This window comes from Mercenaria mercenaria, chromosome 4, assembly GCF_021730395.1.
Source record: "Mercenaria mercenaria strain notata chromosome 4, MADL_Memer_1, whole genome shotgun sequence".
NCBI lineage: Eukaryota > Metazoa > Mollusca > Bivalvia > Venerida > Veneridae > Mercenaria > Mercenaria mercenaria.
In genome coordinates this window covers 25470016-25493080 of record NC_069364.1, presented here as the reverse complement: position 1 = coordinate 25493080, position 23065 = coordinate 25470016, and the positions used below count along the sequence as shown (strand labels likewise).

Here is a 23065-nt window from a genome sequence, read left to right as displayed (position 1 = left end):
GACATACTAGTATCAACAGTGTTAGGAAAAATTGTAACTAATTTTTACGACCGTGCTACGCAGCTGCATCGGATGACGTCAAGTGGTTTATTGCAGAATAACCCGAGATAGATTTTGCTCTACATGTATGTAGGTTATTTGCTGGTCGTGTTAGAATCTGTAATAATGTTAATTTCTTTGATCATACTGACACCGATATTTTCTCAGAAAACCATTTGAGCCGTGTCACGAGAAAACCAACATAGTGGGTTTGCGACCAGCATGGATCCAGACCGGCCTGCGCATCCGCGCAGTCTTGTCAGGATCCATGCTGTACGCTTTTAAAGCCTACTGCAATTAGAGAAACCGTTAGCGAACAGCATGGATCCTGACCAGACTGCGCGGATGCGCAGGCTGGTCTGGATCCATGCTGGTCGCAGAGCCACTATGTTGGTTTTCCCATGGCACGGCTCATTTTCTCTCTAGGCTCATCTCAACGTTAGAGTTCAGAGACAAGAGGTATTGTAAACTTTTCAAGAAAATGCTATTAAAGAGGAGTTTGTAATAAGGACTCTAATGACTGATGCCAGTCTACTGGACAACCTATAGAAGGCCCTTTTCCTGGAAAACACACAGCCGGATAAGCCGTCTCAAAAGACCCCCCCCCCACCCCTGGATAACCTATAGAATGCCTTTTTTCTTAATTAACTTATATTACAAAGTCCCACGTTTTCCATAAAAAGGAATAAGAAATTTGTACACGGAATATTGGAGTTAAAAACAATCACATTTTAGATTTATTTCAAAATAAGTAAAATACATTTTACAAGAAAGAATTTTAATGTCCAATTGTTATAATTTACACAACAAAAGTGATTTTTATCAGAATAATTTACAAACGGGAACATATTTATAGTTAAGAAATTGGGACATAGAATAATTAATGACGGACATTCACGGTATAATTTACATAATGCGTGTGTTTTTCCATACAAACAAATTAGAAAATGGGACATAGAAATTGGGACGAAGAATATTAGAATATTAATTTACAATTGTATCAATGTAATTTACATGCAAAAATAAGTCATTTACATGAATGGATTTTTTTTTTTACTTAAGCCCTTCCATACAAGCGCCTCCCCGTTTTATGTCATAGGACTGTGCTCTGTTTTGTTCGGAAGCTTTTATGTGTCAACATGTCATGCTGATATCGAAACAACTAGCAATATAAATCGAATGCTTTCGTTACTGCAAATACAAATAACTATTAAGGTAGTTCTGCGCGTTTGATAAAGAGGAAGTAATGGCGATACGTCATTTATCCAGACAACGTACAATAAAGACTGGACGACATAAGGAAACAAAACTCGTGTTTGGGAATAATGGCAACCATTGGGTGAATTTATAACATTAGCAACGGTACAAAACGTTGACACTTTAAATAAATAACAAAAAAACTATTTAAAATTAATGTGGAAATGTTAGGATCTCTTTAATCATGGTCAAAAATTTCTAAAACAATCACATTGACCCATATATTTTATTTCACCATATTATAGACGATACATTTTTACGATTGTTAGAAGTTCATTTAAATCTACATTAAAGAACAATCGTATTCGCAAAAACACCATCGTATTCCATGCATAGGAAAACTGGTGTGTGGTCTAAATATCTCTGATCAGTCTAGCAAAAAATGAAGCGCACGGTCGTACCTTGTTTTATTTGCAAAATTATCTGAATATGTTCTAAAGTTTTGAAAAAGATTAGGATTAAATCAAATTCTACAGTCTATGAAAAATATTTCACCCAAACGTGCAGATCTACCTTAAATATATAACTTACAAACATGTCAACACAATGTACAGTAGTCAATCACCTGAAGGGCAATGGTATTTATATAAGGAAGAGCCACATTTTCTGATAGTAGTCAACCATGGGAAAGTTCATGCTGCTGTTCGCGTGTGCGTGTCTGCCTGTATCTGTAGCACAATCTTTGTTATATAACCCAGTTCCCGTTAAGAAATATTTATTTGAGCGGGTTTGCTGGGGTGATTATGGCACTGTCTTGAGGAAATACTATAAAATACGCGACAAAAGATTTTGTGGCACGAAATGCGCTGAAAATAGCGAGTGCACTTCTTTCCTGTACTCCAAGAACGCGGGATGGTGCAGAATCAACTCCGATGTATTCGTGAACAGGACCAACGTCGGATGTAATCGTTTCGAGGACTACGCCGAGATCACGGTAAACTTCTATTGTAAGATTTATTTTGATAAGACTCAACTTGATTTAAAGAGGATAACAGATTTTTCTACAGCCAGTCTAACATGTGGTCCTCTAACATAATAATATAATCCTTAGTATGTAACATAGACATTGAAGTGAAAGACATGAATTAAAATAACGCATTATTAACACATTGTTCTTTAATGGCATTAACAGTTTGTAGTACAATGATCTTGATGATTTAAAAATCTATGCAATATCAGAAGATAAAATTATGTAAAGAAGACTGAAAACTGTGTATTATTTTCTAACAAATCACTTTTTTTACGTCACAAGTGTTATGTGATAGCGTCCAACGTCATAGCGGCGAGCTGCAAAAGAAAACCACACGCAAAAGACAAATATTATGATTTTTCTTCATTTTGTGTAAGAATCGAATTACTGTCTCTTAAACAGTGATTTTTCCTTGAATAAAATCATTGTCGTTTAGATGCGTATCATTTTATTACGAGGGCTGCGCGCTCTCTTGACACAATTCCTCCGCACGTGAACTCCAAAGAATGATTTTATTCAACGAATAATCACTGTTTGGACATTTATTATTTCTTAAATGACATTGCAAGAAAATGTTCAGTCACTTTAGAACAACAACCAACAATACTTCAAAAGCGAATTGTAAATATGAGCCGCGCCATGAGAAAACATCAGCGTAGTCTGATCAGGACCCATGCTTTTCGCTAACGGTTTCTCTAATTACAATAGGCTTTGAAAGCGAACAGCATAGATCCTAGCGCAGGCTAGTCTGGATCCATGCCGGTCACATATGGACTATGATGATTTTCTCATGATGCGGCTCATATCATTCTTTTGCTCACAAAGTATTTACTATTTATCTGACATAAGTTTGTTGTATTTGCATTTTATATTACAGACTGTGCAGCCATTAAGACATGCCAAGCCGCCGAGTAAGTAAATGCGCCGCGCCATGAGAAAACCAACATAGTGCGCTTGCGACAAGCATGGATCCACACCAGCCTGCGCATCCATGCTGTTCGCTTTCAAAGTCTATTGCGATAAGAGAAACCATTAGCGAACAGCATGGTTCCTGACCAGACTGCGCTGATGCGCAGGCTGGCGGATGCGCAGGCTGGTCTGGATCCATGCTGGTCGCAAACGCACTATGTTGGTTTTCTCATGACGCGGCTCAGATTAAGAGTAACTTTCTAGCCAACTATTAATATACATATAATTTGCAACAAGGACTTTGAAATTCCTAATCTATCTCAGAACAACTTTGTCTTTTTCACGTTTTTGGATGTTTGCTTAAATATTTGTTTGACGATCATATATCATAAAGGATGTAGGAAAAGGTCGTTCAAAAATTATAGGTTATTAGATTTGTATCGAGAAATATGCACGAGTTCTGCAGCGGAAATATTGCGCGACTTAAGGAGCGCAATATTATTCCGCGAAAGAACGAGTGAATATTTCTCGATGCAAATCTAATAATCTTTTTATAACATACACATACTACACTTGTAGTTATTATATAAATGATATAAATTTGTTCTTTAGTTTAGAAAAACTGAAAATATTTTCGTAAAAGAACTTTTGAACGTGACGGCATTCATGAAACTGACGTCACAAATGACGTCACGCACCCGATATGAATATGGAACATCAATAAGGAAAATATTGACGTTTCAGGTTCCACTGTAACTTAACGGAATGTATAAATGAATATGTAATAATTATAGGTTATTAACTTTGTATGTGGATATATGCACGAGTTCTGCAGCGGATATATTGCGCGACTTTAGGAGCGCGAGCGCAATATTATCCGCGAAAGAACGAGTGCATATTATTAGTTACACTGCTTGTTGGTGACAGGATACGGGATATACGCTGTCGAGGAAATCCATATCAGGCGAGAGCCGACTACCATTTACTTACACGCTATTATGTAATAATTTGTAAATTAACAAAGCGGCAGCCATTTTTTTTAAAATCAAAATTCATATCTGAAATGTACTAGCAGGATATGGAATATATCCTGTCTCCACGTGACGTCTATTGACCAATAGAAATGCAAGAAACTTGTAGGAGGGAAGATAAATACACATACAAAGTTGATAACCTTTTTATTACATACCCACAATCAAATAATTAATTTATGTTTAAATTGTCGTTCTGTAACGAAAGACAGGAAAAGTATAAAAAAGAATTTCTCCGAAAATGTAATAAACAAACGCAGTAATATTTTTCGCGAAAATGACGTCAACTTGTCGCAACGTGAGCGTGGACGTCACACGATTCTTTCCATTACAACGTTAAGGAAACATTCCACGTCCGACACGAAAGCGTTCCACGTCAATATTGAAAAATATTGCACGTTCGCGGTATTATGCAGAACGCAAGAACACCCATATCGGATCCGTCTCTGTGGAAAATGAGAAAACGGATCCCTCTCTGTTCGCGCACAGGACACTCTCTGTGCTAAACAATGAACTCCAACGTCAGTCAGCTCGGAAAATCAAATATTTCGTCCTAAACACAATTTTGTGCATAAAAACATATGGCCCACGGAATGGCGTAGCTATATACCATTGCTTTTTTATTGCTTCATTTAGTTTAAACAGTATTTATTTCAATCAGTCAGGTACACATAACATAAACATCATTGTAACAAATACAGATAGGATTAGGAAAAAAGTTACAAGGTAACTTATATGAATCCATGTCCTAATACATACAAAATAAATTTTTGTTATGACAGGTTGCAACAAGATTAGTACTGTTAAATGAATAACGTCGTAGAAAAATGAACTTAGAAGAAAATTGAAGTAGAAACTGGTAAAAACTGAGTATTTTTCAACCTAATGTAGACGGATGAAAAAAATACGAAAATAGAAGAAAGTAATGTAAAATATATATTTATCCTACCTTCATGCAAAATAAAGGCAAAAATCGAGGGGTCAGATAAATTTTGCTTTATCTGGTCAGTGACTAAATAAAGCTTGGCGGACTACTTTTTGGATTTTTTTTTTTTTTAAACGACGCCATCTTGTTTTTGAGAATAACTGCTAAAAGACATATTTATGCAATTATTTTCATAAACGCGCTTTTATTAGGTATGTGAGACCATCACAAATGTATAGTGTATGCATACCGTACTTGCAATTACTACAAAAAGTTTTTATAACGGAAACGCTCGGAGAAACGGGAAGTGACTATCGACTTGAAAGTAAAATTTAAGATGTAAACAAACACGCCCACCTCTCGAAAGGTCAAAACAAAAATGGCGCCTTCATTAGTTGCGTCATGTAGACGCTTGAGATAAAAAGATTCACCGCGCCACAAGACAAGTTGGATAAAATGATTATGGACATTTGACTTTTTGAAGTTTTTAGGTTTGTTTGATTGTTAAAACAGTTCGATTTCTTGTTAAATTACTTGATGGATACTGCAGACACACCATTTACCAAAGTTCCTTTGCCCGCTTTTCAGGTAGGTGTTTCTATCTCTTGTTTGAAAGTCTGAAACTTATTGATTTTAAAATCTGAAAACAGAACTAGAAAATATGAAGTTTTGACTATAAAAATATTTGTTTGTTTGATTTTATAATTACCTCTGAAAAAAGAAATCGGTCTGGTCGAGCATAGGAAAATGTCACTTTAAAATTTAGTGTTTTACACCCTATAGTATGAACCGCGCTATATTTTATCCTGATCAATGTCAGCCAAACGCTTGAGTGGAAATTTACCAATAAAAGTAGGTCAAGTCAGAAACTAAACGTTTTCCACAACCTTGTCAGTTTTTAATTTGTTCCGAGAAAAATACTTGTAAATCTGGTCGAGCATAGGTAAATCGTTTGCTTGGTGAGGATGGCCAATCCGACATTCAACTGAACTTCGGACAAAACTTCACTTGGCAGCAAATTAAAATTATTCTTTAATGTTCAGCAGAACAGAGAAGTCAGACACAAAGCAGAACAAGGTTAGCCTTTGTTTTTCGGCTCTAATTTTATAATATTTTTATTTTAAAGACCTGTTTGTGTAATGGTGGGGCGTATTAATTTCTGTGCAAGACAGACTCAGATCTAGTTGGTGGTAAATTTTGAATTTTAATTAAAGAATGGTTTTAGATCAGAAGGTAGGATAAATAGAACATTAGGTTACTGTCTTATAAATTTAAATTTATTAAGTTCGTCTACGAAAAAATAAAAGTCTCGGCAGAGCCTCGACTTTTATATTTTCTCCGACTCACTTAATAAATTTAAATTTATAAGACAGTAACCTAATATTCTCTATATATTCAGCTACTCGGGGACCTCCACTCATCAACCGTTGTGACTCGGATCAAAACGACCTGTCGCAGCTATAAATTGCTGAGCTTTGATTATGACATGCTTATTTTGTTCAAAAGACAGATGCTCGTTGCCGAACAGAAGGTTGTCAATCGTAGCGGGACAAGGGAGGTTAGTCAAAAGATTTTGCCTTTGCTGGGTGTAGTTGGAACAGGATAAATAGAAATGACTAACTGTTTCGACTAAGCCGCAACTACACAAGGGAGAGTCAATTAGTGAACGCCGATGGAGATCAAAGTTTAATGGACTACAGCCCAGTCTTAGGCGAGTATGAAGCATCTGGAGCTTGCGCTGACCAATTTTAAACAGAGCGTTGGGTTTCAGATTGCTTCTATCATTTAAAGCATTTTTGAAAGAATGGATGGTCGTTTGGTCTGTAATAGAAGCTGGTAAACTGTTCCATTCCCGTATAGCAGAGGGTAAGAAAGATGTTCTATAGAACTCTGTTCTACATTGTATCAACGGTTTGAGAGTGTCTAAGTTCAAACCTATGATCAACTCTGGGAGGAATCAAATTGCATAAGTAGCTCGGCACTAGTTCATTTTTCATTTTAAATAAAAGGGAAAGTTTATGTTTTCTACGTCTTTTAACTAAGGGCTCAATACTGGATTCGTGGTAAAGTTTATCTAAGTTACAATATTTAGTTGCTCCCGTTATTATTCTTAATGCTTCAATTTGAACGGACTCTAATTCTGCATGGCCAACATTCCAATACACTGACCAGTAGTTTGGCAAAAGTAGTCTCCCTTGAATATACACGGATCGTGGACCCGATAACGTTTATCGATAAGCAGTTTTACTATAGATTTGTATAGGAAAATATATTTCAAACATTAAAAACGTATTTTTATCGTTATTTAACAAAATTTTATAACCTCGTGAAGTAATCTTCATTTTTTGCCCTTTATTTCAATATATTTTTTATCGATGTGATACCAAAACTTATTGCTTCCATTTTTGTTTGAAGTTGATGACTATGGTTTATATGTATTTCTATATAGAAATTTTGAAAAGATCGGTCATGTCAGGTTTTAAAAGGCTATAAAAACATTTTCTATCAAAATGACATTATTTTATAACCTTGTGAAGTATTCTCCATTGTCTGAACATTGTCTGGGTATTTTTTTATTTTAAAATTGAATTATGACAAATTGCTTCCATTTTAATTTGAAAATGAAGAAATCGCAATCTTGAGCACGCTTTTCACAAATATTTACTTAACGGTACGACGGCACAAGGCAATGCTTATCAATGTGTTGCATATCTATTTGAGCATTTTATTTATTTTATTTATTTATTTATTTATTTATTTATTTATTATGATTAAAAGTAAATTTTTTTTGAATTGGCAAACTGTAAGTCACATCTTTAATTGGAAATAAATTGGTCTTAAAAAGTCCGCATTAAATTAAAAAGGCAATTAGAATTAATTCTATGTAATTGCTTTATAAACTGTGTGCCGGTATAATTTTTGACGATATTACAATAAACTATTCAATAATTGAAACATTTCGCGAAAATTTTGTTATGTATGGGGCTAAAATATTACATACAACCATGACTTCTTTACGTTCACTGATCACTGCGTGAATGAAAAAGTATAAATTACAAATTGATGAATGATGGTCATATTAAAGAGTGGTGATAATTTGATTTATTCACCCGTGCAAACATTTCAGTAGGAGAGGAAAAAGGTACACTTTACGAAACTTATTATTCAAATTAAAAAAAAACAAAACAGATGTATATTTATCAAATACAGTTATCACTTTCACCGGTATATGACCTTTTTCATTATCATGATATTGGCTGAAATCTTTTATGAAAACAAAGACATTTTTATAACTACATTTGTATATAATATTGTTATTCTACATTCTATAAAGGAAAATTACTTCACAAATCTTCATGGTCCACGGGGACCCCTGTTGTGAAAATTGCCCATCAATTAGCAACTATTACATAATCGCTGATAAGCAGCAGATAAGACGGGGGTTTTAGATTGGATTATCGTGGTGGACACCTCTTTACGGAGGACGGACGTTTTGGCCACGGACGTTTTGGCCCGGACGTTTTGGCCTAGGATCTTTTGGCCTAGGATGTTTTTGCCAAGAAAATGTTTGAGGTAGGACGTTTTGGCCAAAAAAAAATTATTTCCATAATATGCAAAATATGATCTGGATATTAATATGTTATAGTATAATTGATCATTTTGTAAGAAAAATAATTGTGAAGAAAATTAATTTTCATAACTCTTTTGATTTGTTGTAAATGGTAAATATTTTCACATACACACACACACACACACATACACAATGTATATATATATGTGTATACATATAAAAGATTGTAAAGAAATAAAAATAAAATACCATGATATGTTTTATTGTCAGTTTAATTTATTCACTTACACCATAACAAAGAGCTATAAATATAAATGTTTTTTATACTTCTTTTACTATAACATTCTTTAGAATAATCTCCAGACCATATTTGCATGATATGGAACCACAGTTTATTTTTGGCCAAAACGTCCTACCCCCAACAAATGCCTGGCCAAAACATCCTAGGCCGAAAGATCCTAATATAAATGTGCACAAAGATGACTCAAATGAAATGTCGAACTTATATAGTAGTGGATCTAGGCATTTAAAAACACACATGACACTAGAAATTGCCAAAATTTATATATGTGTTTAATTCAGTTTAGGTTGTATTGTCCAGCTGTTCGAAACTATTTTGAAACAAACTGCTTAACCGTCCCCTAAATTTCTGTTATAATTTTCTACACCCATCTAAAATTGTATGCAAAAAAGTATAATAAGTAAAAAAAAAAGTACATTTATGATCAATTTGCCGATAAATAATTTAATAAATAAATATCTGTTATGAGAAGAACATCTCTACTTTATGTCTCAGTTGATTATTTTTATTACAGACGTATTTTGGGGGTAATTAACATAGTCTGGGGTGTTTAACTTGTCTCCATCCGGTGTATTCGCAAAAGTCCATAAACCGCGTAAAACACTTACAGTCAAATGCAGTAATTGTCAAAATCGAAATTTTCAGGGCGATAAATTAAAAAAAAATAACTCGAGAACATAATTTTACAACATTACGTTTTACAGCAAAAAGGGGAAATGCCTTCAAAAGGAATTTGAAAGAAAAGGAACCGTTTAGTGTGATGTTTTATGTATATCCTTTAACACTGAAAAGTGGCATTTTTATTTTTAAATTTTTGGTCCATGCATTCAACGAAACTTATAACTTCACTCAGCATATACAGGACAGAAAATCAACAATACATACGCATGATAAACAAGTATTTTTACTGTAAAATCGTAATTTTTACTTATTGTTAAATATAATAGAATCATTTATAACTCGTGAAACAATGTCGGTATCTAGCAAAGTCCATAAAATACAATTAATGCATTACAGTAGCTTAAAGATGTGTTATATTTATAGGTTATTAGCTTTGTATCGGGAAATATGCACGAGTTCTTCAGCGGAAATATTGCGCGACTTTAGGAGCGCAATATTCTTCCGCTGAAGAACGAGTGCATATTTCCCGATGCAAAGATAATAACCTTTTTATTACATACGCATCTACACGTATAAATATAATGTAAATATCATAATTTTGTTCAATAGCCTGAATAGGATTGACAATACTGAACTAAATAGAAAAAATTTGTGCAACAACACGCACTGAATTACGTCACGCACCCGATATGAAATTCAGGCGTCAGTGTATGGAAAAATATTGACGTTTCCGGTACCAGTGTAACTTAACGGGGAAAAGAAACGAGTATGTAATAATCTGCTTTAATTAGCATACTTCAATAATTCTGTCTATAACCAAGATGCGTTGCTCGAAAATGAAGAGCCGAGTTTACCTAAAAATGCCAAACAGAGGTTTATCGATATTTTGGTGTAAAGGGAAACAACTATAACGGCACACAAGGCAAAAAATCAATACCGACAAGAGTTGTGGTTCTCGTATATTTCACGCTCAAAGTTGGGGATGATTTTAAGTAGTCGGAACAGTTGTCCCAGACGACATCGCCGTATTCAAGTAGAGGACGAATAAACGAGACATATAGTCGTTCAAGATTCTGTCTAGTTAAAAGGTATTTAAAGGAACGTAGAAGTGCAAGCCGTTGCCAGGCTTTATTGACTGTGTTTGTGATATGTGCATTCCACTTGCAGTCTTCCGACAATGTTAGACCTAGATGTTTGTGTGTACTTACAGGATTTAACAAGACATTATCAAAATATAGGTCAGGATGTACAGGTTTTGTCGTTTTTCTAGAGAAGGTGAGAGTCTCAGTTTTGGAAGGATTAAAAGTGACCAGCCAAGTCCTAGACCATTTCCGAACTGTCTCGAGATCTTGGTTTAAGGTTGCTGCCGACGTAGCAGGATCATCGACAATAATGTACATACTAGTGTCGTCGGCAAACAACCTCACATTTGAACGTAAATTGAGAATAATGTCGTTTATGTAGACAAGAAATAGAGCAGGTCCGAGGATTGAGCCTTGAGGGACACCAGCATTGATGGATGACCAATCAGACGAGGTATTGGCATTGCTTCATTTGATTTGTCAGTTCACACAAGTCCAAACGAAAATGGAATATAGCTGGAGGTACTGGCTTGGATGAACATTGTTTTATGTTTATGAAACTTATATACATTTTTGTACTACTTTCCTTGAATATAGCAAATATCTAGTACCTTAGATGTGAAGCCGTTGATCATATCTAATACACAATAAAAAGGCTCTACTTCCGATTTCGTTAATGCACGGGACCCCTCTCAGCCGGCTCAATTTTGCCTCACAGGATCCCTCTTGACTCTCTACATACGGCACGGGAACCCTCTCGGACACAATTATTTTTCTATCGGCACAGGTGCCCTCTCAGTTTAACTTCAATGTTAGAGTTATATATAATAATTATAGGTTATTAGCTATGCACAAGTTTGGCAGCGGAAATAGATAGTACGACTTTAGGAGCGCAATAATCTTCCGCTAAAAAACGATCGAGTGCATATTTACCGATGCAAAGATGATAACCTTTTTATTACATACTCATACAATGTAATGTAACTGCACTATAATTTTTTTTCAAAAGTATGAATAAGATTGACAATACTGAACTAAATAAAAAAAGTTAATGCCACGACACACATTCAATTACGCCACGCATCCGATATGAAAGTCAGGCGTCAGTGTATGTACCGATGTTTTCAGTACAGACTTGTGTGCCCGGGCGGACGGGGGTTTGTTATGATAAGTACAGATGTGTCGCTGAACCTTTTCAGACTAGTTATGCATGAATGACCCCTCTTTGTATCAAATCAAATTATACAAATTCGCGTTTAAAAGTTATTTGTGTATCACTAAGATACCTACGGAAGAACATTTTTTATTAACTCGAAACTTCGAGTTCAGCCGGGTTCTTAAATTTCAAATTTCTGTATCTTTGGTCCGGTTTTAAAAAAATCTTGCCGCGTTTTGAAAGACTCATATAAATTCAACTTATTGTCAGGCATTCCTTGCTCTTCAAGTTATTGATAAATTATAGAATAAAGATAGAATAAATGATCAGTAGTTTATATTTTTACATGACTCTTAATATAAATCGCCGTTTGAACAGTTTATAGTTCAACACTAGATTTGACTGGGCTAAAGAAAAAATGAAAATTTATTTCTGATGCCATAAAATAAATCACTTATTGGATGGTTAGGACCATGTTCAACAATTTTGACTATTGACCGAACAGCCATTTAATAAAATTTATATTTGATTGTCATTATTTCCTTCTTGCAGCTCACTGTGGACCTGTTCCCTATTTTTCATCCATCATTGTGAACATGTCGAGCAATTACAGTATAGGCTCTCGGTTTCCCTATAGGTGTGATCCATGTACTAGTTTCCCACCCCAGAGCTCGCCTGGATACCTCGAATGTGGTACTGATGGGAAATGGATTATTCCCCCTGAATTGTGTGTGTATGGTAAGTAATGAACTGAAAACTAGTTAATATAACATATTTTATTTCACGTATAGGCTATAAATAGTAATATTTTGTGCTAGGAATCCAGTAATCGTATTGCTTGATGTATTATCAAACTTATCACACTATTAAAACTCACTGTGGGGAATCACATGATCAAAGTAATCTCTAAACCAAAATTAATTTATGAATAATATTGACTAATATTGAAGCAACTTTTGCTGTAAATCGCAAATATAGCCTATCATATGGCAACATAGATGTATCCTAAAACTACAAAGATTTCAATCACAATCACATTCTGATTATCTGGAACACTTCAAGAAACCGAGACTACTTAATTTCCTTAGTGTTTGTAATTGCAGGATATGTATCATGATTGCCAACTACATAATAATTTAACGATTTTTGTTAGTCATATGGTAGGCTATGTTTAAAGTTCATATCTTATCATGGTAGGAATTTATTCATGTTCTTTAAAATATAACTTTGGATTAGAGATTATTTTGATCATGTGATTCCCCACAGTGAAACTGGCCTCAGGGAAATTTAAGTCCGAAAGTAAGTAAACGGAAATGACGTCAATACAACGTCTGAAAAGTGACATTTTAACAGATGTCGCGCGCACACGGTTTATTTCAATATAGCCGTTTTCTAATATCGACAACATATAAATGTTATAAATAAAAATCATATACAATAAAAACTTACATCGACTTTATCAAACTCGTTGAATAAAACTAATAGAACGCTCGGCAGAGCCTCGCATTTTATTATCCTATACATTTCGTTGAATAAATTCAGTATGAAAAGACTCGTGTGATATCTTCTATTTGATTTATGTATAAAAATATGTTTTCAGATGTATGTTAACTTGAATTTTTTTCAGGTCCTGATATTGGTCTTCTGCGAAGTAAGTACTACAGCACGGGTACTAAACAGTGCCTGCGGTACCGCCTGTGCGAATGAGGAAAGAAGGCACTTCGCTTCCGGTACCGCATGTACTTCGCCAATGTTTGCAAAACAAGGGAGATCGGTAAGTGATTTTTTTTTCATTTTCGTCATCTTGTTAATGTATGGAGTTTTTTTTAAAAAAATCGGGGAATGTAGCGGGGCTGCGGTATCGTCGAAGTGCCTGCGGCACTTTTCCAAAACTGGCATAACGTTTAAATTCGGAATTTTCTGGACACATTTTATGTTTTGGCAGATCACATGTCATTTATAGATATAATTGACGACGGCAGTGACGATACGGTTTAGGTCAGCGAAAAGAAATGAGTCTAAATAGTCGCTGATGTGAATGTGGGAAAAATCACGTTTCATTCCTAGCTTATTTGTCCTTGCGTTTCTAGGAAATTGATCATTTGCCACTAAATTTAGCATGGATATGTACAAAGATACATCTACACCCCGCTACATTCCCCGATTTTTGAAAACATGCTCCATGCAGTAACAAAATGACGAAAATGAAAAAAATCACTCACCGACCTCCCTTGTTTTGTAAACATTGGCTAAGTATCTGCGGTACCGGAAGCGAAGTGCCGTCATTCCTCATCGGCACAGACGGTAACGCAGGCACTGTTTAGTACCCGTGTGGTGTAATAACATTAAAAATGAGTTTAGATTATGTTAGTGAAAAAAAAGAGCAAAGTGTTTATTATCATAAACTGTAAAATCATTTAATTTCGTGATTTTCACCTAAATGGCTATTTCATGGGGATATGAATTCGCAAATTTCAACTTTTTTAAAGACATTAAATGAAAATAAATTTTACTTTTTCGTTGGGATTTGATTTTGTAGGTTGACTCAACTGGGAAATCTAGGAAATGAAGTTCCACATGAAAATTACTGATTTTACTGTAGATCTATGCATTTTTCGATTTAATTTACTTATTTCTTTATTTTCTTTATCAGTATTCTGTGAATGAACGGACGCTGAAAGAGATCGTTTTATCGAAGTGAATTTTGCTTTGATTATATGTAAAGTCCCGAAAATATGTGACAAATTGTCCAATTAAGAATCTGACCATATACTCTAAATATATTATTTTACCCCCAGATACAAAATATGTATAGGGGCTATATTGGATTCACGGATGTCCGTCCGTTCGTCCGCCCTCATGTCCGCATAATATCTTCTTAACTACAAGGAAGATTTTAATAAAACTAGAATCAACTCATATTGAACTTTCAATTTTTCCAATAATAGGTATTATCGATTTTTTGACACATTAAATAAAGAAGGATAATTTCGATTTATTCGCTATATCTTTTAAATGGTTTAAAATAACGAATTTGCTTCGGTGGCATTCGTTGATTTAATCTTTCATCTAAATGATGGTATAATTTTAAATGTTGTAAGTTTACGTTTTCGCTTACCCTTTGGACTTTTAAACGTACCACCCTTGTTTTCCATTGACGTCAATTGTAGATGTCTATTGTTTGCTAAAATTTAGGGGACCGGTAAGTTTTCTTTATTTATTGTTCAAAGTACGAAAATCGGAGAAAACAATCGTTTTTGCTTCGGTGATGTTCTACAGAATAATTATTGCTCGACTCAACTTTGCAAAAATAATTTTAAAAAATATTTTATTCAACTTACCCTTTGGGTGTTTTACAACATCACTATTACTTTTAAAATGAAGACTCGGGCCGACTCGGAATTTTCCAGATTTTTCCAGTGCGAGCAGACGACTCGGTACACAGGTAGTTTCCAGTTACGCTTAGCGTTCATAGTGCACAACCCAAGCCGCTCGATCCATCGTCAATGTCACATTTGGAGGCCAGGGATCAAATAGCTTAGCTTCGTGTTCACATTATATTTTTTAAACCGCATGGAAAATGTTCATAATTATACTACGAGCACAACCCAGGTCACTAGGTCCAATGTCAATATCGCACTTGGCGGTCTTAACTTAATACTGTTTAAACTCAGGTGATCGACTAAGGCCTTATTAGGCCTCTTGTCCCCAAATTGAGAACCATAAAGTTTACTTTAAACTTTCAGCTTTTAATACTGAGTTTATGATTTTGATTTACGCGTATATATCACTGGCGCCAGATCAGAAAGAAAATGCCTCTGTACATGTAATACCCTACCCCTAGTTATTCTATAAGAACCATGGTCGTGAACGGGAAAATATACTAACCCATTTCATTCGCGTATTTCATACCTAAAACACGCATTTCAGTAAATGTGTACTACTGATATTAAACAAGCGATAATTGATCTTCAATCGTGCACCAGTCACATTGTCTCAATATTCCATATTGCAGAGATGCTCCATATATTTTATGCTTTAGTCAACGTTACAGAAAAAACTTGCGTGAACTCCCCTAATGAACATCCGGTCTAGAGGTCACGGCAGTGTGCACATGTTAAGCGAAATGTAAACAAACAAAAACAGAATGCAATATATTCACAGTTTTACGATAAGACTCGAAATGATGAATGAAATTCATCTTGTATATGATTTTGGATTTGAAATCATACATTGGTATACATCTATTCTGTTTATTTAATTCATTTTGCACATTTATGCTGCGTATAAACATGTAGTAAAATGACGACTGAGATACATTTTCACATCAGCCAGTCAGAGTTTGTCTGTAATCTAGACCGGAACTTCACCAGGGAAGTTCAAGCACGTTTTTTGTGTACCTTTGAAAAAACTGTAAACTACACATTGTTTTTCTAAGATAAGAAGTATTGACGGAAGATAAATTACCACTTGTTTAATATCAATAGTATACATTTACTGAACCGCGTGTTTTAGGTATGAAATACGCGATTGAAACGGGTTAGTATATTTTCCCGTTTACGACCATGGTTCTTATAGAATACCTAGGGTTAGGGTATAACATGTACAGAGGCATTTTCTTTCTGATCTGATCTGGCGCTAGTGGTATATATAGTGCGTTTTATTCGACCTGGCGGTGCGGAGTTAATCTGGCTTATGCGAATAATGGTAATCTCAAAAACGAGCAAAATAGGTAGAGCTACAGTGGTTACAATGTAAGGTAAGATGGCCAGTTTATAAGAAATCAGAATGCCGAATATACTACATATCCTGCACAATAATGCAGTGGACCGTCGCGGAGCCACGCCCCGACAGATCGATTAAAATGTACTATTATAGTAGAAAAATACCACCAAACACGAATAACTATTACAATTTTAATACATACGCGAGAATTTAAATGTTGACACATTAGAAATAAACTTATGCTTCTTTAATCTTTTAAGGTTTAGGTCCATGTTTTGGAGAAAAAAGTTCGAATCATAGAAAGAAAGCATTGTTTTACATGAAAATTTAATAGCGTATAAAACATTTATATTATTCTACAAAACCATTGTCAATTTGCTGATATATGTATTGAATTCCGGAAAGGGACTGCATGAAGGGGCCACACTTCTGGACAGTTCAGCGCCTTTAAAAAACTCACCATTTATTAAAAGCTGTTACAGGTCTTCGTTTTGATGCATTTGCAACATCGTGCGAGTATTTAAACTTTACATAACTAGGTAAAACGTCGTTTTTGACAATTGTTTACATTTTTACTTTACAAATGGCATTCTTATTTAAAGGGGGACAACTCATTAAGAATAGTTTAAGTATCCAACTCTGTGGGACAGAACAGTAAAACATGTATTGGACAGATAAGTTGTTTGTCATGGTGCTGTTCATTTACTAAATAAATCTGTTGTTTTGTGATATACTGCTAAACCTTAAATAATTATAATTTTCAGATGGAAGTGCAATACCAGTTGATGCAATAGGTAAAATATATTTTTGTACAAAGTTAATGAACTTGAAGGTCGCCAGTCAAGGGTACTTACTAAAATCGTAGTATTTGACTAATCAGCTAAACTCGGGCAATCCAATTATTTTGACTTGGGACCCTACGGCCTACACCGCTTTTAAAGAGTAATGACTAAAGTTACAGTATTTGACTAATAAGCAAAACTTTTGACTATCCTTTTATTTTGATTTAGGGTCATACATCGCTCAAGGGCATTGAATAAAACCACACTATTTGACTAATCAGCAAAACTCGGATTATCCCATTATTTTGACTGAAGACCATACGCCGCTTTTCAAGATGATGGCTTAAATCGCACAATTTAACCTATCATCAAAACATGGACTATCCCATTATTTTGACTTTGGACCATACGTCGCTTTTCAAGGGTAATGACTAAAAGCTCACTATTTGACTAGTCAGTAAAACTGGAATTCGTACGTCGCTTTTAAAGATAATAATTTAAAAAAATTTGAATAATCAGCAAAACTTAGGCTATCCCATTATTTTTACTTGGGACCATACGTCTATTTTCAAAGAATTGAACTCCAGTTTATCATTGAAGGTTCCATGTACTCCGTTGTAAACACAAATGCGGATGTTTCTGATTTGTTTCTTAACTTTATAAAAGGTCTTGTTTATTATAGTGTCACCCCTTTTGAAAGGGCCAGTCAATTTGGCTTATGAAACACCTTTATTATGCGTACCAATTACCTCCCAACTCCTACCACTATGCCAGGCGCCAGGCGGATAGAAGTCGGTAACCATTCATTTAACTAGCTCGCGGCTCACGAACCGGCCTTTTCGGAACGGGTCCCACGACAAATATCCCCGGACGAGCGCTCCCCATGGGGCTCGAACCTTCGACCTCCCGATCCCGAGGCGGACGCCTTAACCACTGGGCCACGGTGACCATTTGTATGTAAATGTTGATTTCTCTTCAACCCGGTGCTAGAGGATGTGGACGGTAGTGTGCATTTCCACCAGCGTCCATAAACAGGTTGAATTAAAGCAAACTGACCATAAAACATTTTCAGTTATCGTGTTGCGACCTGTGGGTTTCGTTTTTTTTTCTGTATTTTTCAGGATAATTTTTTTGATTCTCTCCATGTATATGTTTGTCTTACAAACGACACAAAGCTCATATTCTTTTTTGTTTTTAATATACACTACGCCATGACACTCACAGTACTTCGTAATAAAATGAATATTTTAGTAAGATCTTTATTGCTTCTGATGTAGAATTAAAGACCCACCACGACCTAGTGACCTACTTTTTTCACCCACAAAATCTCCATGAAAACCATTCTTATAAATAAGGTAAGAAACAGCTATACTACATGTTTTCAGGTGGACACTTTAGGCCCTTCCTGAATAAATTTGTTTTTACAATTTCATCTGCAAACTTATTCAGTCAGTCTATTTTCGGCATAGTTTTAAAAATATAGATTAATAACTATCTTACACCGTAGAAACAAAATGTTATTAAAATTTAACTAAATACACTGATTTATGTACATATTGCTACATTAACTAATAAAATGTTAAGACATTAAACACATAGTCTTGGTCTAATATATGTCACTGTTATTTTGAAACTAAGTTCTTGTATATCTCATACTTTCCATTCAAATCATGTATAATTACCATCATGGAAATACAAAAGAACACAGTTATTTTGTGGTGGGTCGTTAAGCTACAATAATTTACCACTTCAGGTGACAGATCATCAAGATTTTACACGATACAAACTTGACTTTGATTTTCACTTTGTTATTAAATAGGCTGCATGTCTACCCACAATGACACGTGTCCCCAGACTTCTGTTTCGTCTGGACTCCGGTTCAACGGTGTCATAGGAAAGTGTTATTGTGACGATTGTTGCTGCCAGGCTCAGGACTGCTGCTACGACACAAATTGCTATCAAGAGGACAAGTCCTACGAATACGAATACTATTATTACGACGAATATTATTATTAAGGCGAATATTAAATATTAAGAGTATGGGCAATGTTGAAAAGACACAGTCACATAATTACGACTAAAACGCGTTTTATGGAAATCAGAGATTTTCAGAAATTGTATTTCTTTCAGATGATATAAAGATGTAAGCCTTAGAAAATATACTATATATTACACAAACACGTATCTAATTAAGCCTAAATAACACAAACACGTTACAAATTAAGTCTTAATTAAGAAAAAAAAAACGTTGCGAATTAAGCCTGAATAATACAAACACGTTACGAGTTGGAGTTGGGCCTGTATAACACAGACATGTTACGAATTAAGCCTAAATAACACTAACATGTTACGAATTAAGCTTGTTACAAACACGTTACGAATTAAGCCTTAATAACACAGATTCAGGAGCGGAGTCACTTCTTTTGTTATGTCTCTTTTATCTCTAAGTGTGTGCGTTAAAGGGAATATAAGAAATCTACGATGTTATTCTAATCAGATTTTTCAGTCGGTAGAGAAACGTTTATTTCGAGAAACTCAGCCTGTTTGTTTTTCATTGCTTCCTAAAAGGGGATGTTTTCGCTAAATGTGTGCAAGTAAAATTGATCATTTTATTTTTCGAATGGGAAGCAAGTTATTATGGCAAGAGCCTTTTCCCTACTGTGTTGCAGTTTTGAATATTTCACAGTTTACATTTGAAAAGATAATATCTTTCAAAAATGTATCATAATGACGGCAAATCATTTTTGTTCTATAATGTGAAGCTTTGTTTTGTCCGATTGTAAGCTAAAACTGCATCTATTACATGTTTTGTGCTACTATCAGTTTTTGAGTCACGTGATCAGTACTTATTGTCTTCGTTTTTTCCCTATTATTTTCCATGACATTAAACAATACAATACTACGGTGAATAAGAACTATATTTAGTATATATACTTGACTGGTACTCGCATGCATACATAATGTTTTGATATCATGATTTGTTGGACCGTAAATTTTACAGAAATGAATTCTTCGCAAGAATTCGTGCAAGAAATTTACAAAAATCGTAAGAATATGACAAAAAAATTGTGAAATGTACGTCTCGCGTCAGTACCCCTACTAAAAAAAACGTATATGTCACATTTCTGAGTTGTGGTATTTTCAATCGTATTTGTAGCAAATGTGTAAAGAATTCGCACGAGTTCCTCAAATATGTGAAGAATAATTCGTTCTGTAAATTATACGGTCATCTGTAATACCAGTAGTCGTAAATGGAAGATCAGAAAAATGTGAGGTACATGTACATGGTATTTGTTTTCGCTGTATACAGTTGTTCGCCTATGCATACATAAGCGGCGACAAAGAAACATTAGAAGAGTATAATAATTCACACATTGCTATGATTTGGTCTTAAATTTTGAAATACGTTGTAATATACTGTTGTCTTTTTTATACTCCCATAATAGCTTTGACGAGGAGAGTGTTTGTTTCCAAACAAATGCTTAAACCGAAAGAAAGTTATTAATAATAAATTATTTAAAAGTGTTATGTGCTGTTTTCCTTTGTGGAGACGACCACCACTCTCTATTTGTCCTACCACATGCTTTTCTTTCCAAGTTTTCTAAAATCAAACAAATAAACTATATAGATTGAAAAGAAAAGAAAAAATAGAAAAGAACTCTTTTATTCAGCAGACCAAACAGAAAATATAACATTTGCTGGTCCAGTTTCCATGTTCGATTCAAGATCGCGCTTACTGACACAGAAGCCGAGTGTTTTGTAAGTAAGTCTTTGTCGTTAGCATTTGAATAATAACGATCTTCTGTTGTTCTTTGGCTCTCATGCCTATATTTGATTGGTTGCATTTTTATTTTTGCACTATTTATTTATTCTTTTATCCATTTATGTTTGCAACTTATAACTATTTACAATTTACCTTACAAATGTTTCGGCTTAATAGGGTTGTTGCTACTAGCACGTTTGTTGAGTCACAACGAGACAGTTAAAGCAGCATGCCTCCAGATCGTTCGAAAAAAAAAAATAGGTATCTTGAAATAAATGCTATATTTCTTAAGAAGGCTTTAAAACTTAATTACTGACAAACTTTATGTTACGGAAACACATGAGAATTTGCTGTTTTTACTACTTTTTTACGATGAAAATCGAAAAGCGTTTGTCACGGTTTTACTCCAGGTAAACTGTCTCGATTATAAATATTTATATTTTGAAGTCATTATTCACTACTTCAGCTATAATGCTATTGATTACGACGACGGAAAAATGTCTTTATTGTCGCGGCGGTCTGGGGTTCGATTCCCGGCGCGGTCATATTTTTTCTTGATTTGGAACTTTTGAAATATTTTATAGATTCTAAACAAAAATTCATATTCTAATGTTCATAATATGACTAAACTTCAATTTGAAAGAAAGATTATTTTTAGCCAAATCTGGCGGCATGCTGCTTTTAAGCAAAACATGGAATTTTCCAGCTTTTGATGTTGTCCTCACAAAAAAGATTTTACTTCGAAAGCGAGGTTTTGAATCCGCGTCTACAAGGAATAGGTGATTCAAAAGTCAGGGAAGGTGTACCTACCTCAAGATTAATATTTGAAATATACTTTGTCGCAGTAAAATATACAAATTACCTACTTAGACAGTGGAAAACTATAGGCTATTGCCAAGATTTGCGCTCTTAGTCTTTAATTTATCATAGATGCTCCCACACCCCTTTCCGGAAGTTTTTGTTTTCTTTCAATGAACTATCGATTCTAGTTATATTATTTATCATGATTCCTGTATTTTGAGTGTCTACACTTTTGAATTGCCCAGTCTATGCATCATAAAACCTTTACTCAAGAAGATTTCGCATACATTGATGAAATATAGGTATTAGGGTGATTTTTTTCTGTGTTAAACGGAGCGTGACTTTCCCTCATGGAGCAGTTTTGAAAAAAAATAGTGTCTGGATAAAATCATCTCCGTTTTGACTGAAATGCTCTTTATAATGACATAAAGTATGAACAAAGCACATTCGTAGTTGGATTTGTTATATCAGAGAAAAATTCTTATGTAAGGTATGTAAGCACCATTTCTTTACATCAAAATATCGTCAATGTGGAATACATTTAGCAACAGGTAGTCCGCCCGCTAAGTTCAATAGAGAGAGAGAGAGAGAGAGAGAGAGAGAGAGAGAGAGAGAGAGAGAGAGAGAGAGAGAGAGAGAGAGCAGATCTGCGGATCGCAGTGTCGTGAGTCCAATCATCGGGTGATGCGTATGAGAAACAAAATGCGTCTGAAAATCATTTGTCCTCCACCTCTGATTCATCTGGCGAAGGTGGCAGTTACTTGCATAGAACAGGTTTGTACTGTTGCAGAATCCAGGAACTTGGTCAGGTGAACTGCTCGCCGTTACATAACTGATAAGCAGTTGAAAAACGGCGTAAGACCCAAAACAAACAAACAAACAAACAAACAAACAAAAAGTAATTAAAAACGAAAGACAAATGTATAGAACTTGTGCTCTCGTTCAAGTGATGTCATAACAATTAAATGATTTGAAGTATAGGCAAGAGGAATCAGACCATGGCATGCTTGCTTGACCAGTCTTACAACGCTTCAGTATTATGTAATTCCTGAATTAGAGGATTCCAAATTATTAGTGTATGTCACGGTACGGACTTGGTCATGTTAGTGAGATCATGTGCCAGGAAATCGGT

General features: G+C 34.8%; 1 protein-coding gene across 1 annotated transcript; it reads left to right on the top strand.

Annotated features, from left to right (window-relative positions):
- The first annotated feature begins 1927 nt into the window (after positions 1-1927).
- LOC123552749 (uncharacterized) lies at positions 1928-20889 on the top strand. The gene is made up of 6 exons (XM_053540797.1): positions 1928-2230; positions 3144-3177; positions 12415-12600; positions 13490-13513; positions 17352-17381; positions 19189-20889. The coding sequence occupies exons 1-6, from the start codon at positions 1931-1933 to the stop codon at positions 19383-19385; spliced, it is 771 nt and encodes a 256-aa protein (XP_053396772.1). The 5' UTR covers positions 1928-1930; the 3' UTR covers positions 19386-20889.
- Positions 20890-23065: the final 2176 nt, after the last annotated feature.